This window comes from Plectropomus leopardus, chromosome 13 (assembly GCF_026936395.1).
Source record: "Plectropomus leopardus strain MGB_pleo_1.0 chromosome 13, ASM2693639v1, whole genome shotgun sequence".
Taxonomy (NCBI): Eukaryota; Metazoa; Chordata; class Actinopteri; order Perciformes; family Serranidae; genus Plectropomus; species Plectropomus leopardus.
The window spans coordinates 29,626,154-29,645,080 of NC_142188.1; the positions used below are offsets into that span (position 1 = coordinate 29,626,154).

At 40.0% G+C, this 18,927-nt stretch overlaps 1 protein-coding gene across 1 annotated transcript; it reads left to right on the plus strand.

The window, feature by feature from the left end:
• The first annotated feature begins 1,048 nt into the window (after positions 1 to 1,048).
• Positions 1,049 to 18,771, plus strand: rel (REL proto-oncogene, NF-kB subunit). The gene is made up of 11 exons (XM_042502638.2): positions 1,049 to 1,124; positions 1,568 to 1,606; positions 3,556 to 3,695; positions 4,304 to 4,452; positions 5,335 to 5,426; positions 13,476 to 13,616; positions 14,373 to 14,477; positions 14,723 to 14,941; positions 15,445 to 15,510; positions 15,633 to 15,707; positions 15,834 to 18,771. The coding sequence occupies exons 1-11, from the start codon at positions 1,118 to 1,120 to the stop codon at positions 16,727 to 16,729; spliced, it is 1,929 nt and encodes a 642-aa protein (XP_042358572.2). The 5' UTR covers positions 1,049 to 1,117; the 3' UTR covers positions 16,730 to 18,771.
• The last annotated feature ends 156 nt before the right edge of the window (positions 18,772 to 18,927 follow it).

Sequence of the window (18,927 nt, forward strand, 5' to 3'; positions counted from 1 at the left end):
TTTTTTCTTTTTTTCAGTTACTTTTCGTTACAATTACAACTTATAATAGTTTCAAAAAAAGTTCCTAATAGTGTGTGACAATAGGAGATTAAATGTTTAAAATATTAGTTCAGTGTACACATACATACAAACATACCATCCTAGGGACGAACGTGTAATGCAACTATAAAGCCAGGAGATTGCAAGATTGCTTTGTCACTAACTGTTTAAATATATATTTTGAACCCGTTTCTTGAGTCTTTTCACATAAACCTGGATAGGGAATACGGTGTCCTTGCTTTTGTGCACAACAGAAAAATTATATTGAATGAAAATACATAGTTGTCTTGTAATGCGCTGCCTTTAAAAAGTTAAGCATCACCTATGTTTGTTCAATGCTTTTCTTCTCTCCTTCAATAAAAGTAAAAGATGCAAGTTATTATTTCTAATCAAAAGATAAGTCATCTTACAAAGTTGTTGTTTTTTCTAAGTATGTCTGTATTTTGGAGAAAGTCACATTCTAAATAAGCCATTTTTTGGAGATACGAACACAATTTTGTGGCAAGCAAGTTGTGATTTTGAGGTAAGTAAGTCATCATGTCATAACTTTCTCATTATAATGACAAAGGATAAAGGATCTTTTTTTATTACACTGGCATAAATGGTCTTCCGTACCACCATGCTTCACAGTGAGTTTGGTGCTGCTGTCTGATGCATGTGCTGACATGCAGCAGGTCAGCACTTCTGATAGCAGTGGATCCATTTGATTATCTTACTTTTTTGTTGTTGTTGTTTTTACTCTCCCTCTTGGCTTTTTCTAATTTCTTTTTCTGTCTCCCTACAGTCAGTCTCTTATCTTGAAGCCCTGTGAACTCTCTCCCTTGTGAGCAGCACTGTGGAGGCACAGACAGGTAATGCGGAGGGAGTGACTCCTCTCAGCTCTGCCTTATCCTCTCTGCTGTGACTCACGCGGCTCCTCATTGGTCCGTTCATAGGCAGGGGGCGGTGACGGAGGGGAATTCCCCCGCTGGTCTCCTCTAACAAACATTACTTTTCCTATCCACTGTCACTCATTCAGCTCGGGCTTCTTCAAGAGACAATAACCTGTGATACGACTGAGAGTGAGAGTGTGTGCACCATGGATGGTGAGTAGCAACACCTTAACTTACTGTGTGATATTAATAATAATAATAACAATGGAAACTGGTAGAATGAGTGGTGTTAGACAGGATATAATGTAGTATTCATGTCTGTGATGTTCAAGAACATGTAGTACTAACTCAAGAGTGAGTTTTAAATACAGTAAGCTCAAATGTATAATAGCAAGTTAATAATATTTGGTACTATTATAAGTTCATCAGCACAGTAAACTCCCCTCTTGTTGCAATGATTGACAGTTTTATTGGACTAAGTCTGAGTAATTACAGGACAGCTTTAGCAGAACTGAATGAGTTTACAAAACACAACAAACCAGTTTGAGTGAAATTATTTTTTTTCATGCTATCACATCTATTCAGAGTGCTTTTGTATTTAATTTTTCATGCACTTTTCCCTAACTTCTCCCCATTTGTCACATTTTGCTCCTCAGTTCTTATGCCCTCCATGCTAGGGGACGATCCACACCTAAGTAAGTACATCTTAATGCCTCTTCTCAAGTCAAAATTAGCTGCCTGTCTCCACAAGTCAAAATGTTTAAGTGCCAAAGCTGTGTGTGAATGCACTGCAGTGTCTTTCACTTCCTCATTTTGTTTTATTGGTAAGCATTGCCTTTCACACTTCTGGTGTGTGAGTGTGAGAGCCAGAGGTGTTTGTTATCCTCATCTGTACAGTTTATGGGGTATGTCTTTATATCATGTGTTTTATAAATCTCATGTGAGCGCCATCATATCTCACTTCTGTGTTTGAAGTGTCCTCTGTTAAAGTAGCTGCAAAATGAGGAAGGCAGGACACGGCCCAGCCACTTGTTTGGCAAACATGCATTTCATAATGAACTCAGCAATGTTACAGGACTTGTTTCATTCTGGCTCCACTTAACAATTGCGTTTGGGCGCTGCACTGGTTTGAGCACAGGTCTCTCAGCTGTTATGTCCACACACATGAAAATAAATTGTGCAATTTAATCATTTGGAAACAAACCAAAGAGAGACACACTTCCCGGATCAGTTTTAGTTCCTCTCTCACACAGGCATCATGTGGGGTGGTTTTGTGTCTTGCAAAAGGTTCAAAGTAGAACTGATAAACTCATGTCATGCTTTGTTTTGGGTGTAGAATGGCTGAGGTTTGCCTTTTTAAAAGACAGTTGTACATCTAACAAGGCTAAATTTAATGCTAAAGGAATTTTGGACATCTAAGTTGCATGGACTGTTTCAGAGCAGTTAAAACAACATGAGGTTCAGTTACTAGTTTAACTACAGTTTGCATTAGTTAGGTGGCAGTTTACCTGTGTTCAAATCTCTGTAGCTTTTTTGGTAGTTAACTAATTTGGGTCATGTAGTTTATGTAGTGAATTACAAACTACATATTCATAGGATTCTGTGGCACAGTGCCACAACTAATTGGCCACAGTTGTCATTTTAATAACAGTCGCCTGCTATTTGATTAAAATCATCTCTGGTTTGCAACCAAGATATCTGCAATAGAATACTGTGAATTTCCCTAGAAGGTAAGCATTTTTCTAATTCCACCTCAAAAAAATCCCCATATCCTCTCCTTAAAACACATCATTGGGCTGCCTAGGTGAGCATGAATCTGCCCCAGGCTCTAACTCAAACACGCCTTCACTGTACTCGATGTCAGTTTGTGTAACAGTATGAGTTTCCAGACTCAGATTGTGATCATTTTTGTGTTGTAGTTTGGGTGTAGTTGAACAACCTTTTGAAGACAGGTTTGTTTGTTTTTTTAAAGCTATGTTTTTTTAGACTTGCTAAGACGTAGTTTATCTGATTTTTATTGTGACATAGCAAGTAGACTACAGTTTTAATGTAGTTCCCCCTTGCATTTGTTGTGTTTCAATCTTATGTCAGTAATTTCGCTGAAAACCTTGAAAAGCTTTAACTTTTCAGCCAAGTTTTACAAGTCTAACAAATATGTATGAAGTAACTGTAAATCACTAAATCCATGCTTATTAATTCATTAATGAACCAGAAGGTGTTCATTTTAAATCACTCTTACACGATCAGTTAGGCATATCTCCAAAATATAAAGAGGCAAACAGGATATCAGCACTGAATTTTTTGCTATTTTCTGACAATTTGTATAACAAAAAGTTTGAAGTCACAATGTCTGCTTTTTGGACAGTTTTGACTTTAACATTTGGACATCTTTTGACCTACAAAGTCACTGTCTCCTAGTTTTATTACATTCTAAAAGCGTGTTCATTAACTGCTTTAATGTGACTTACTGATCCTGACTATAGACTGACTATAGACTTTTGTAACTCAAGCAAAAATGACTCTAATCGGTTTCGCTGATTTGTTTAACAAATCTTGGGGGAAATATTTATGGTTTGATGGCCTGAACCCATCTTCATCTCTTCCTCTCCTCATTTACTGTTTCCTTCATCTGTGCCCTCTCTAGTGGCTGAGCCGGCAATCCAAATCTTCGAGCAGCCCAAGCAGAGGGGAATGCGCTTCAGGTACAAGTGTGAGGGTCGCTCAGCCGGAAGCATCCCCGGCGAGAAGAGCTCTGACAACAACAGGACCTACCCCAGTCTGCAGGTCAGTCAGCACAACTTAAAAGTCCAGTGTGTAGGATCTGGGGGGGATATATTAGCTAAAAATAAACATAACATATATAATAATATATATATATATAATAATATATATAGTATGTTCTCAATAGTGTATAATCACCTGAAAATAAAAATGGTTTTTGGTACCTTAGAATGAGCTGTTTATATCTACATAAGCAGCAGGTCCTCGCCCATGTTTCTACAGTAGTCCAGAATGGACAAACCAAACACTGGCTCTCGATAGGGTCAGTCACATTTGAACACCTCTGCAATGAGCAGTAAAAATGCGTCGCTCAGTGCTTTTACCGGATTAAATCAGCAGGTCCATTTGTTTTTGAGAAAAGGAGACCTCTGTGTCCCAGTTAAAACCTCCTGAACAATGAAGGAATTCTAACTGGCCAATTTTTCAGCTGCTTGCAATCTGCAATTCTCACCACTAGATGCCACTAAATCCTCCTAAATCCTACACACTGGTTCTTTAAGGTTCCTCAAGCACAAAGATGTAAATGCATACTTGGAACTTCTTTACACCTTTGTATACGTTTCTGTACTAGTTACCTTTAAATGTTAAGGTGACCTCCTCTTCCCCCACAGATCCTGAATTACTGCGGTAAAGGGAAAGTACGTGTTTATTTGGTGACGAAGAACGAGCCATACCGACCGCATCCACACGACCTGGTGGGGAAGGACTGCAAAGACGGATTTTACGAGGCCGAGTTTGGTCCAGACCGCAGAGTGATCGCGTGAGTTCTTCTCCCACAGTCACCTCCGTCCATCAGCGCTCTGTAGCGACGTTCACTGACTTCACCGTCAGTGTCGTCAACAGAGTAAATATCGCCTCAATGTCAGTCTTAATCAGCAAGCCTTTATCGAAATAAACAAACACACCCTCTCTGTCTCTCTCTCTCACACAAACACACACACACATTGCAATATAATCAATTTGCTCTCTATTAACAGTATTTCACATTTCACGTGGCAGGTTTCGGAAGGCAGCTAGTGAAAATCAGTGACCTCTCTGATACAGAGGGAGAAAGTCATACAGCAAAACACACACACACACACGCACACGCACGCACACACACACACACACACACACACACACACACACACACACACACACAAAGCATATTTGTCAAACCATGTCTGTGATGGGGATTGCAATATGGGAATTCCCCAAGTGACATCACCCATATTTGCTGTGTGTCAGAAAAAAACACAGCTTGTGTGTGTGTGTCTGTGTGTCTGTGTGTGTGTACTCGAGCATGTGTGCAAGAGTGTGAATGAGTCAGTATCTTTTGGAGTGTATAATTTGTAAATCTTCTCAAACTTGTGTAGTAAATTTGGACTTTTAACCCTCGCAGTACGGCAGATTGTGGCCAGACGTGGTTGTAAAATTAGTTTATGGTCGCGTTTTTAAAGCACAGTCACACAGGTTTAAGTAGCTGCACATTTTCTTTGACCTTTCACAGACGCAACAACATTCTTTTTTCTGAGATCATACTTAAGTCAGGTGTGGCCCCGTGTATTTGGTTTACTAATATACTAATATACTAATCAGTTTGTTGCAGAACTCTAAGTCACTTTCACTTCCTCACAGCCCTGTTGTATCAATGTTCACACAGTTTCCAAAATCTGGGGATCCAGTGTGTGAGGAGGAGGGAAGTGAAAGATGCTATCGTACAGAGGATGACCAGAGGGATCAACCCCTTCAATGGTGAGTCGACCTGCTGCGAGTGTCAGTGTTGTTTTCATCTCCTTCATCACACTGAGTGATAGCACTGGTTTCAACACACTTGATCAGATATTGGCTTGTGTTTGTTGTTGACATAACCATCTTCATAAACACAAAAAAGTAGATTACACTTAAATACCACCATGATAATAATTTTATTTATGTTGCTCCTTTAAAAAAGCAGAGAAGCAAAAAAGGCAGAAACGGCATTCTCTGAGAGCAGTACAACAGCGGAAAGCCAAACAGTCTGAACACAAGTGGGACAAAACAAGAAAATTAAAACAAGAGGACAAATAATGCATGATGCAAAATGTCAATATGAATTAATCAAAAATAAAAATACTAATAACAACAAAAGCAATACAACCACAAAATAAAACAAATAAAACATAATTTAAAATTTTTTTTAAAAAAAGATAAAAGGCAACATCACATTAAAACAAGTATACAGAAATGGGTTTTAAGAGGTGATTTAAAAGAAGTCACCGATACTGCCAGCCTTATCTCTTCATGCAGGTCTCTCCAAATTTAGTCATTTTTCAGGTAATCCAATGCAAAGGTCCAAACCAACACTGAATGTATCCTGACAACAGATACTGTGTGTGTATCTTAGCCACAGAGCTCCACTGTTTTCCAAAAACAATGAAAAACACATCAGTGAGTCACGCTGCACTTAGCAACATATTCCTTCACTAATGTCAACATGGCTACTGTATTTACTTATTCCTGAATTCTGTATTTCGACATGGTTTTCAGCAGCATCATCATAGCTTAATCGATATTCCACAATTCAGTTTTGGCTTTTGGTTTTTGGTTTGCCACCCCAAGATTTTCAGTGACCCCGTTTCAGTTCAGTTCAGTTCAATTCAATTTATTTATAAAGCCCAATATCACAAATCACAATTACCCTTAGAGGGCTTTACAACATACACCAAATGTGTGTTAATCGTCTGGAAGTATTTGGGAACACACTAAAGCATTGTTGGTTTTGGTCTTTTCATAGAGTCTTTGTGCAGTGAGTTAGAGTCTTGAGCCACGCTGAATATAAAGATAAGCTGATGTCAGTCAATATTAGTCTTAGATATCACTCTGACTGAGATTAGCAGTGGACAGAATGTCATTGTATGTATCTCAATGAAAAACTTTGTTACTGTTATCATTTCTGTTAGTTACTGTGGCTGGTTACTGATGCTGCTGCTGCTTTTCCTGCTTTTGTTCCTGTTAGTCAGGTTCAAAACAGTTCATAAGAATTGTTATCGAGTGCTGGTTGACCCAGTTCTCAGGCAGTGGAGATGATTTTCCTAACATCAAGTCAAAATCCGCTCTATTGCCACCGCACCATCTACAGTGAGTGCCATTTCCTCAGTGTGCTTTCAGTCTGCGGTCCTCCGGTGCGGACAGACAAGCACTTCTCGTGTACAAACAGGCGTTGAGCTACTTCCCCATTCTTAGTCACAGTTGCTCAATTCAGCACAGTGCAGGATGCCACGTGAGAGCTGGGAATGCAGGATTCATTAAAAGGGGGAGGGTGGACCAAGGGGGTTCCCCAGCCTCAGAGATGATGATAAAAGTAGGGTATGGTGCTTTACATGTCTGTAAAAGCATGGAGGGATTATATGCAGGGTTGATTCAGACTTAAGCGCTTTTGGTTTTTGTGTTTGCATGTTGCGTCAATAAATGTTGACCAAAACAGCTTCAATTAACCAGACATCTGCTAACTCCAATGCTTTATTTCTTTAGGCATTTGCAGCCTTTGTGGTCATACCCGATACTTCACTTTTATTCAAAATCCTGTAAACTTAGACCGACCTAACAAAAACACAAAACTGTGATACAGATTGCTTCCGTATTATAACTCCAGCTGACATTTTTAGTGACACGCTCTGTCGACTGAGCCTCACCATATATGACCACATCTCTATTCTCTTACCTGGCTGCTAGTATTACACTTAAAGAACTAATTTAGTCTTAGAGAGTAAAGTTTTGAAGCACGTTATTGCTAGTTTGGGAGGATGCAGGTACAATTTGTAACCATAGACAAATTATTAATTTCTATACCTAAATGAGCACAACCTTAAAGGAATACTTCACCCACAAAATGATCACTTATGTGTCAGTTACTCACGGCATGTTACATTGAATCCATTAAAATGAAAACAAAAAAAACCCAAACACTTTTTTTAGCATGCCTCCACAATAAACAAAGAATCCCAAAAGAGAAAGAAAATTCTTGATGAATTAAAGTAAATGGGGTCCACGTTTAATGAAGGCAAAACTATAGCAAAACATCTGTTTTGCTATAGTTTTGTGCAACTCTCGCATAACTCCTGCAGCATAATCCAAGTCACAATGGAAAACATGGGCATAGTTCGAATGCACACCCTTGCCCAGGTGTGCTACTCATAAGGTTTGATATCATTTGAGAGCATAGGAAACAGGGCAAATAGCAACTGAGCAATAAATGTCCCACAGATTGCAAGAAATTAGTAGATTAAGATTTATTTATTTTTTTAAAGCTAGATAAACATTTCCAGGAAACTCTATTTCTAATTATCATAATTATATATTTAAAATTATTTCACAAAATTAGTATAATTTTAGTATAATTTTAACTTTGCTGTTTGTTTTTTGTTCGTTTTTTTGTGAACTAATTTTCAGATAATTCTCGTCTTTTTTTCTAATTTCTGTGTCATTTCTTGAGTTGTTTGTTGCCTTTTTTTGACAGAAATTAAGCCAGTTTGTTCAGGTTTTGAAGGATTAAAATAGTAAGATTTTAACAAAAATGCATGTTTTTGACTTGTATTATACTGCGAGAGTTTGTAAACAGATGTTCTGATACAGTTTTGCTTACAGTAAACATGGCCCTCATTTGCTTCAATTTATAAAGAAATGTTGCAATGTTTTGCATTCTTCGTTCACTGTAGAGACATGCGACAGTTGTTTTCAGGAATTCAACATGACACATCGTGAGTAATTGATACAAATAATCATTTTGTGGTGAAGTATTTCTTTTAACAGAGCATTTTTAGCTTATCACGTTTGTCGAGTGCCGGGTGTAGACACAGGAGGTGGAGGATCACTGGTGTTACTGGTCGGATGGTATCGTAGACAGAGATAAAAGGTATTTATTGCTTCATACTGTACAATGGGCTGCTTGGTGTCTTTTTCACATGGCCCAAACCTTCCGCTCTATTGAGCTCACTTCTGCTGTGAAACTCAGCTGCTTCCTGTGTCAGGGGGGAGATATGCCCCCTCACACACACACACACCCCCCCCAACACACACTCAAAACACACACAATCCCCCCCGACTGCACCTCGTTTCATGTGAAGAGTTGTTCATACTACAACAGTAAGGTTGAACAGGCTCACCTCACCTGTACGACTGATGACGCAGAACTGAATACCGTGTGTGTGTGTGTGTGTGTCTGTGACGTGGTGGCATGTTTCTGTATTACTGTTTTTTTCTCATTTCTCATGGTGGTGATGCACCTGCTAAATGCTGACTTAAGTCACATGGAGGAAAATGTTTACTTGTTGAATCCAGTGAGTAACAATCATAGGTGTGGCAACACGTTATATATTCATATCACTCTATAATAGGCTCAAATAAGAGTCAACAAGATTTTAATGATGTCAGATTAGAAATAATTTCAAAATACGGTTACAAATCCTAAGCACTTTCCTTAATTGACTACTGTTAAAATTAATAATCGATTAATGGTAATGTAGCGTAATATTGGCATATATGTATGATCCATCCATCCATCCATCCATCCATTTTCTTCTGCTTATCCGGAGTCGGATCATATGTATGATGTAACAGTGATGTATGATAGTGGAGTCTTTGCCTCAGTGAGACACAGACTGGGCGATGCATGTCATGAAGCTCTATGAAATTGTGAGTCATGCAGTGGAGACACTGTGGTGAGGCTTGGCACCTGCCTCCCTCCCCTTCGTTTTCACTCTCACAAACTGCTCCCACATTCACACTAACCACTTTACCCCACACCTCAAACTCCCACCCCCCCCCGACCCCTCCGCCGTCACTGTCCCCCCCAGCACCGCGGCCAATGACCTCATCCTCTGCAACTGCAGCCTCGTGCAGACACGGTGCCCAGCGACTTTTTTTTTTTCCGCCACAAACTCACCACTACTTTTACCTCCAACCCACTTTTCTGCACCTGTCCAGCCTCTGCCTCCTTCATACACTCACACGCGCACAAACCAACTTTGTTTGTTCCATCAATATTTGCTGCAAAAGTTCCGCTTTCATGCGCAAACAAGTATTCATGTCTCCCTCCTTCAGTTTCTCCACTGTGTCTGTTTGTGCCACCTACAACACACTAACCTGATGACCAAACAGAAAGCTGAGCTAGAGCAGAGCTACCTGACTCTGTTGTTACAAAGAGACCATGCAGCCCCCAGGAGATGATTTTCATGTTGTTACTTGACAAGTTTCCATAATAGATATGTGCATAACTTAAGCGATATTTTCAAAATGTCGATAAAATACAATTGCGAGATGATGCATTTCATTCAAATAATGTTATTCGACTTCTCCTCTCATGATAACATTGCAAGAAGCATGTCGATGGATGTTCAAAACATTAGCAAGTTCATTTCTATAGCAGTCACCACACTAGCCGTCACTATTTCCAACTGAAAGTGACGTAGGAGTGTTATGCAAGCGATAATGGAAAGACAAGCCCCTTAGACGTGGTAGTGGCCATATCTGAGGGATTTCTGGGAGGTGATAGTCCAGATTTCACAGAGGAATTGTGGTTTTAAAACTTACAGATGACCCATTAAACTTTTTTGAAAAGTTATGCAATGCAATAACACCTCTTGTAGCTCCTGCTGCATCACGATGAAGCCAGTTCCTACCTACAAGTGCATAGCCATAACATCATGTGACCTATAAAGTGAAAAAAGTGTTTCCATTGCAGTTAGAAGCACCCTTTAGGTTGTCTGCATTATAAAAACTAATAGTGCTTTATGGACCAAATGTGGTAAATAATGTGATATTGGATGATATTTTCTGATTCTATACATATATTTTCATTATATGAATTTATTGTTCTGAAATTATGTTTCAAATACAGTGGTTTTCAGTAGTTTCTACTATTATTCTATCATTAAAGGTTTTTTATATTGAGGGACGTTTTTCCTTATCCACTTTAAAGGTCCAAGGGCGGAGTGATGTTGTATGTTGTAAAACCCTCCGAGGCAATTGTGATTTGTGATATTGTACTTTATAGATCATACTGAAACTGAAGTGAAAGTATTATTTGTACAGTCCTTTTGGGTATGCTTTGTGATTGGGCTGATGAACTTTGAGTTGACTCATTTGTAAGGTGCTTTGGGTTGCCTTTGGGAATGAAATGTGCTATAGAAATAAATTAGCCTAGCCTTGCCTTAAGTCTGAATGTGAACCAGTACAACGCACTTTAAATTGAACCACTATCAGGGTCGTAAATTAGCATTAGCCACCAGCCAAATGCTTGTAAAATATGCAACTGGCTGCCAGATCTTCTTCATTTATCAGCCCAAAACACAGTATACTGTGTAGAAGTATAGAAGCTCTGTCCAAAGGTAACAAATTTTATCCCATTTTACATTCCCTGTTCCCCCTGTTTCCAGTGTTTATGCTAAGCTAAGCTAACCATCTCTTGTAGCTTCACATTTAACAGACATTTATGTGAGTGGTATTGATTTTCTCATCTCAGACAGAATGAAAATAAGTATGTTCCCCCAAAATGTCAAGTTGTTTCTGTATTCAAACACATCTGCAGTTGATACAATGAAGGTCAGACAGTCTGAATGTTGTAAACTATCCAAAATTGAACATAGTTATAAAAGTCAAAGCCAAGCTGACATGTTTTGGCTCAATCTGATATCAGATATCAGAATGTTTTAAACAAAGCTTGAGGCTTCATGTCGACGCCAGACTAAAGTCGGTCTGATGTTGACATGTATTGTATCATTTCTCACTACAAATGCTGAAGCAGATAAGACACCTTGAGAGCTCTTTTTCTGTGCTTGTTAATTACTCAGCTGTGGAGGTCAGTCAGACTTAAAACCCAAATTTGAGGCCCTCTGACTCAACAAAATTCAAACAGACTTTTGACTGCAGTGATAACCTGTTACTTTACTCAGACTTGAGCCCTGCGAATAATAATGGCTGGTGCCAGGCGTGCAGAGACAGAGCAGGGGAAATACTTAGCTGTTTGCTCTGAGCATGTCCAGTGACACATCCAGAAATAATGAGGAGTTTCCCCTCATCTCATATGTAGCTGCAATGCTGCTTTTTGTCGTGTTTCTGACAAGAATATATGCACATAACATAACATGGTAATGTGTTTAGAACAGCAAAAACAAATTCTGGTATTGCGCTGTTGGTGTTTGCATTGGGAAAAATCATTAAAATAGGCGAGAAACATCGTTAAGGACTCAAAAAACAAAGTTCAAGACTTTTGTCCCATCACTTTCACACACGTCAGGCCCTCATGGTCACTCGTGCAGGGAGTCTCATCTCTTGCCTCTGTGTTGTGCACACACTCACACACACAGCCATGCACACACACTTCTTTCCACCCTGAGGTGACGTCCCCCGAGCGTCACCGTGGCGACACACTGTAGGCGGGGATGGCCTCGGCATGAGTGTGAAAGATAGAAATGGAGAGATGGAGGAAGAGAAAGTAGGCAGATGTGAAAGCCTGGTGTGTGTGTTGGTGTGTGGGCGTCTCTCAGTATAAGCTGTCCCTGCAAGGTGTGTGTTTGCGTGTTGCCTCTGAGGTCGGTATATGTGACGCTTGCATGTATGTGTGCGTGTGTGTATGTGCAGATGAGAGTGTAGGCTGTGGATGCTTGAAAAAGCTTATCTGTGACGTGTTTACATTGATCCATATTTGAGGGTTTGGGGACAGCCTACAGATTTGACAAGAGTGTGAACAATCTCTCTGTGCTTTGACATCATTAACTAATGGTCACATCAATGTTTTGCACATTTGGCTCATATATGTTATTATATGAATTATGATGCAATTGCACCTAAATTACAAAAATGTTTGTATTTACTTTTAGTGTTGTCCGGCCATGCAGCTATGATAGATATATCCATCTTTGGAACTTCTGCAGTCATGTGTTTATTGTGGTTAGAGAATTACGAAACTACATTAAATGAATGAAGAGCCAATCGGTTCTCCTGGATAATGTTCTGCTTACATAAGATAATTCATAGACGGGGCTATTAACAGTTTTCATAGGGACGGTTTTTTCAGCAGAAAGTAGTTCCTCTGAAATTCATTTCACATAGATCTATGGATTATGCAGAGATAACCACAATTTTTCACTTACCACAACTCCACCACTCTACCCAAGAACTAATTCTTATCACCAAAGTTCAGAAGGACATGTTGCACTTTTTGTACTTTTTATGCAACTAAAATTTTGATAGAAATAATTACTTTGCTTTTTACTTTACTATTTTTTTCATACAAAAATATGAGTTTATAAAATATGATGCATGGGACATTCATATGCATTCATAACCACTATTTGCTATAAAAAGATATAGTGGAGTAATGGCGTTCTGAGCAGAGAATGAAGTCAAGCTAATACTTTATGAGTTGTTACCTGAGCTTCTCTGTGGTTTGTTTTGGTAAGCTGGTCCAGCTGCACATGCATATTAGTGCATGTGTGTATCCCACTAGCTAACTCATCACTGCTGCTTTACACTGCGCTCTTATGGTGGTCACTGCTGATATCAGGATGGCATCAGTGTGTGAGCATAGCGCCCACCTTCCAGTTCCTCCCCTGCTTAACTTTGTTAGCTCTGTCAGCACTGTTGCTCTTTTTTAGCGCTGTATATGGAGTTAGCACCATTAGCTCCTCGAGTGTAATCTTGGTGATCTTTTGTTTTTCTCATACCAGTAGTGGTGCCTCTACCAGCATCATTTGCTGGCCAAATACTGATGTCTATCTTTATGTGTGTGTGTGTGTGTGTGTGTGTGTGTGTGTGTGACCTTAGTGCCACGTGAGCAGCTGCTGCAGACAGAGGAGTACGACTTGAACGTGGTTCGACTGTGCATCCAGGTTTTCCTGCAGGACGAGAATGGCCACTACACCCGAGCACTCAACCCCATCGTCACCAACCCCATCTACGACAACAGTGAGTGGCTGAGCTCCAACTGCACCAAAGTGTGTTTATGCTGACGTCACATTAGGCAATTACAAGTGTCAAGAACATGACATTGTCATATAATTGTACTTATGGGAAGCAGGCTGCCTGAGGTTAGGCGTGTCAGCCACAGGGTTCAATTTAACAGTGGATTTCAAGAGCAGATGATGAAGATGTCATTTCCTAACCTTACCTAGAACTGTATAAATGTTCTACCATTTTAAAATAAGGTACTAATAATTATGCAAGAATTTAGAAGTTACACAAGTAGCTGTGCACGCACAGTATGTACCTGTAGCACGCAAGTGTTTGTTGAAAGACCTGCATACGTGTGTCCAGTAGATTCTCTCAACACTGTTTGGTGTGTTGCACTTAGCAAACTAGTACAGTGTTCCTCACACACATTGAGAAAGGGGAAGTTCTATATACACACTAACCCTCAAACAACACTGTTACCATGGAGCACTTCCTCTTCTGTCAGCAGGCATGTGACATGTGACTCAACTTGCTAAGGCTTCAACTGTAAACTGAATGTGGTCTTTTTCTAAACTGAGGCAAACACTGAACAAGTTACACTGAGTCACTAAAGCTGTTTTTGTCACAACAGTATCACCTTGATAAAGTAAAGGTGGATTCTGACATTATCACCATTGGAAATATAAATCTCATGTGTAGAACGCTGTCTGAATTGTTAGTTTTGTTGCATCTGTTCGGATTCATGTTTACAGCTTGTTTTTGCATCGTCAGGGGCCCCAAACACAGCAGAGCTGAGGATCTGTCGGGTCAACAAGAACAGTGGGAGCGTCAAAGGAGGGGATGAGATCTTCTTACTGTGTGACAAAGTACAGAAAGGTACATAACATCAATGTTCTGTAGACATTTCCATCAGTTAAGCATTTCATTGTTGCACACATTTTACAGTATATTGTGTTTTTTTTCATATGGCTTGCATTTATTCATCTATTTTCTTTCCATTCATCCTCATTCAATCCATTTATCCATGAATCCACTTTGTTTCTCATAGCCATAGTGTCCATCTCTTTGCATGTTCATTTAGTTTTCCACTCCTGTCTTCCCATCGTCCCCCTCTCCCTCAGATGACATTGAGGTGCGATTCTTTTCCTCCAATGGCTGGGAGGCTAAAGGCTCCTTCTCCCAGGCTGATGTTCATCGCCAAGTAGCCATCGTCTTCAAGACTCCTTCCTACTATAACACCTCCATAACAGAGTCTGTCACAGTGCACATGCAGTTGCGCCGACCCTCCGATCAGGAAGTCAGTGAACCTATGGATTTCAGATACCTGCCAGACGACAAAGGTGAGCACCTTCATACTATAAAGCCAAATTTTTACAAAAACTTCTGGTATATCTAGCTCTCACTGTTTCCTCTTCACCAGCAATGTAAATGAAGGTTTGCACCTTGCTGATCATCCACAGAGCAGGTTGCACACCAACATTTTCAGAACAAAAAAGGACAGGCTGAGGTGTTATGAGACTCTGTCACGATCAATGGGATATTTAAAGTAGTAGATTTGTGCACAGAGTCCGTATATAGAGCGAGTGAGCGATGTACCCCAACAGAGGGAATAGAATGGTACTATTGGTACCACCTACAACTTTATACCATGTAAACGCAAAAATAACCATTCTAATGTTTAAGAAACTGAACTGAACTGAATCGGACTGCTTGTTGGAAACAAAGCTTTACTGCTAAACTCAAACTCCCACCATTTTCTGTGTCTGATGATAGCATCCAGAAATTGGTTCAGTTTTTAGTTTGATTTAAGTTGTATATGTGAAACATTTTGTGTTTGCTTTAGATCCATATGGCTACAATGAGAAAAAGCGCAGAAGAGAGCACTTGATGAAGATATCAGGATTGACAGGTAAAAGATATAGTGCTGTATATACAATAAAGGCAATCTGATATGCCCACATGCCCATGAATAAGCATGTCCTTTGTATGACATTATGCATATTGTAACAAAGGTTTCTGGCCCTTCTTCAGGTGGTCCTTTTGTTGGTCTAAGTATGAACAGGCCAAAGGCAGTGCCACAGAGTCACATGAGTCACATGCGGAAAGGTAACTGGTTTATCTTGTTTTCCCACAAATAGCAATCATTAGATGTTAACTCAAGTACTACCCTTCCATCCAGATAAGGATAATCCTGTCCTGCTATCACACTAAAAGTCACTATTTGTTTTCTAGACCTCAACAACATGTACCCAAGGCAACAGCCCACACCTTCGATGCAGCATCAACCTGGTTTATTCAACCAGCCCTATCAAACTGGCCCTCAGAATGTAATGATGACATCACAGGCTCCTAATATATCAGTCAGCCAAACGTGGACAAATCCCAACCCAACAATCTCAATGGATACAGTCACCATAAACCAGTCTGGTGCCATGAGCAATCTACCACATCCTAATAGAAGTGGCCAACAGCAGGCAAACCGTGGATCCAGTTACCCCAACAGAATGGAGCACAATACCCTCCCTCAGCTCTCCATAAGGGACCTACAGTGCTTGGATACAGCTCCCCAAGCCCCTGCAATAAGCCAGATGGAGTCCCCATCCCTCTTCCTCCTGCAGCACCAAAGGGAGGAGCTCGGGTCTGAGACCCGGACCCAGAACCATCTAGGCAACCAGAACCAGGGTATCCAGACTGTTTGGCCCAATTTTACTACCCCCAGTCCAGTCCAGAACACCTTTACTGGGTCAGTATCTGGAGGTGGAGGGGGGTCACAGGGGTTGGGCACTTTCTCTTTCCTAGGGGGAATAGAAGGGGACGATTTTCTGAAGGACCTGGTGGGGTCTCAGACCAGCTTCCAGCTGAAGCAAGAGCCCCAAATCACAGTGGGACAAGAGAGCCATGCTTCTCTCATGCAGTCACCAAGGGAAAGCCAAGAAAATACCTACACCAACTTGCTTCCTCGTCCCGTGAGCAACTGCAACAATATGGAACCAATGAGGCAAGATGTTAGTGGCAACACCCAGCCGCTTAAAAATCGACATTATCCTTACTCAAGCAATGGCATGGCCAATGAAGGCCACTATAACAATTTGGATGACTGGGTCAAATCAACACGACAAAGTGACTAAAAGGAGTAACATTGTTTGTATCAATGAACAGAAGCAGCTCCTTGCAGTACATTGGTCTTGCTTAACCTTGCAAAGCCAGAGATTTGGCTTCAGCCATTCTGGCCCAGTAAGACTTTTTGGTTGCCTGATATCAGACCGAATTGACATTTTGACTTTGAAAAATAAGTTTCCATTCTCTCACATTGCATCCACTCTCACAAATTTCTGTGGGGGAGGAGGATTCAATTTTCTCGAAACCAATCACTAGAGACCAATCTAGCCTGACTTTAACATCATTTTAAGTCTACACACAGGGAGGCCAAAATACGTGCATTGCCAGGGTTTCGAGATGTTGGGTGAGATTGAGAAGACATGGTGATTTATAACCGCCTTTACAGCAGAGTCTACCTTGTCTTCAGCACATTGTTATTATAAGCTACTTCTCATTCGTTTTGGGTATTGGTTTATTGACAGTGCTTGACAACAACTTGACAATGTCATTAATCTTGTCTGTGCAGCTGATTCGCTAATCGCGTCCTCCTGCAGCATTCATTGGTTCTTTGGTCCTCTTTCATTTTAATTTAGAAACTGGCATTTAATGTCACAATGCCTAACAAATCGGTCAACTCAAACTTGGTGTAGTCAGTTGATTCAAAGGTCTGGACTCAGGCAAGTTTAGTGGGCAGTTACTTGGGTTATTGTATCAGTCTGCAAACAAGCAAAATTATTGGCAGCTGTTTGGATCGATAACCAGATAAAGGCATTGTTTCTAGGCAGTACGATCAATTCTGCACTAGTTCCTACTTTTTAAAAGACATCACCAAGAATGCTTCCTACAACTGACTGGCCAACCATGGTGCTTTGTAAACTGTCATGAGTATTTGCTTCCCATTATTACTCTGAAAAGACACTGTTCTCTTAAAAATTATCAATCAGATTTGATTTCTTGGTAAATTTAAGGCAAGACAACTTGTTCAAAGCCCAAGTTCACAATTGTTGCACAATGTTTTTCTGTACAGGCCCCATACCAGCATTTAATCTATAAACTTTTGGGTTGTTTCAAAAGGGCCAAGTTGCATTGTCATTCTCCCTTAGTCACTGATTGGTTCAGCCTCCGGCTGCTGGTCTAATGGACCTCAGTGGATGTTCTTCCAATTTCTCAATTAATCTCAACTTAACTAAAGCTGAACTTACATGAGTTCAGTTGGTTTCTGCAAGGCGAAGACCTCTATGTGGATGAACCATGCCTTAGTTTGTAAAGATAACAAACAGCATGCTGATGGTTTCCAAGCCAAAGTTAGATTTCCACAGAATCGAATGTACTACTTTCTTTCTTTGTCTCTCTCAGGTGAAGTTGGATTCACTGTGAACATAGTGTATAGTTTTAAATGTTTTGTTGGAGTATTTGATCTAGGAAAAAAAACACACAAGTTAGGGATATGACAAAGAAGTGGGTTGTTAGAAAGGGTTTACTTTTTATTGTTTTGTAAAAGATTCTTACATATTGTGCTTTTATTGGTTTTTTAGCAGAGTATTTGCTGTTAAAGGCGCTCTGTACATAAATATTAGCCATAGTTGAGAGTGAAAGCAATAACTGTGCTGAAACCCTCAAGAACTGGCAAGGTACTGAAATTTCCATTGAGGAAGTGGAAGGCAGCACATTGTGTTGTCTTTCCTTTGTAATGACTATGTCATAACAGTGATCACATGTGTTAGACAGAGTTCTCAGAGCATTTCTTCTAGATGTTTTTATTAATGTCAGTTTTGTGTTTTTATAGTTTATTCATTCATTCATTTGAGGCTTTTACTGATAGCTTCACAGAGCGCTTTGCTCGCGGACTTTGTGACTGGACACATGGCTGATAATGAACAAACACTGGCTCTTGTGCAGGTTTCAAATCAGTGAGCAGCCTGCAGGCATGTCATTTTTTATTTGTGTGTATCCTATTGGCTTATTGGTTTTCAATGAAAGCAAATATTTTGATGAGTTCTTTGTAAGATTTGCTATTTTTGGATTTTTCTACAAGATCAGTTCTTAATAAACAAGTCTGACTTATTCCACATATTTTGGCATTTAATTATTACCTTTATATGTCTTACACTGTACACATGATCTTAGGTAGCCTGACTCTGTCCTGAAAGTTAGCCTACTGCTTCGAACCAATATATATATGTATATATAATATATATATATGACCCCTGCAAAACCTCAATATGCC

Excerpts from the sequence above, each read along its gene's own strand:
- rel (XM_042502638.2), top strand. Across the intron at positions 4,453-5,334 it reads CCAGACCGCAGAGTGATCGC|TTTCCAAAATCTGGGGATCC; the intron begins GTGAGTTCTTCT and ends ATGTTCACACAG. Across the intron at positions 5,427-13,475 it reads AGGGATCAACCCCTTCAATG|TGCCACGTGAGCAGCTGCTG; the intron begins GTGAGTCGACCT and ends GTGTGACCTTAG.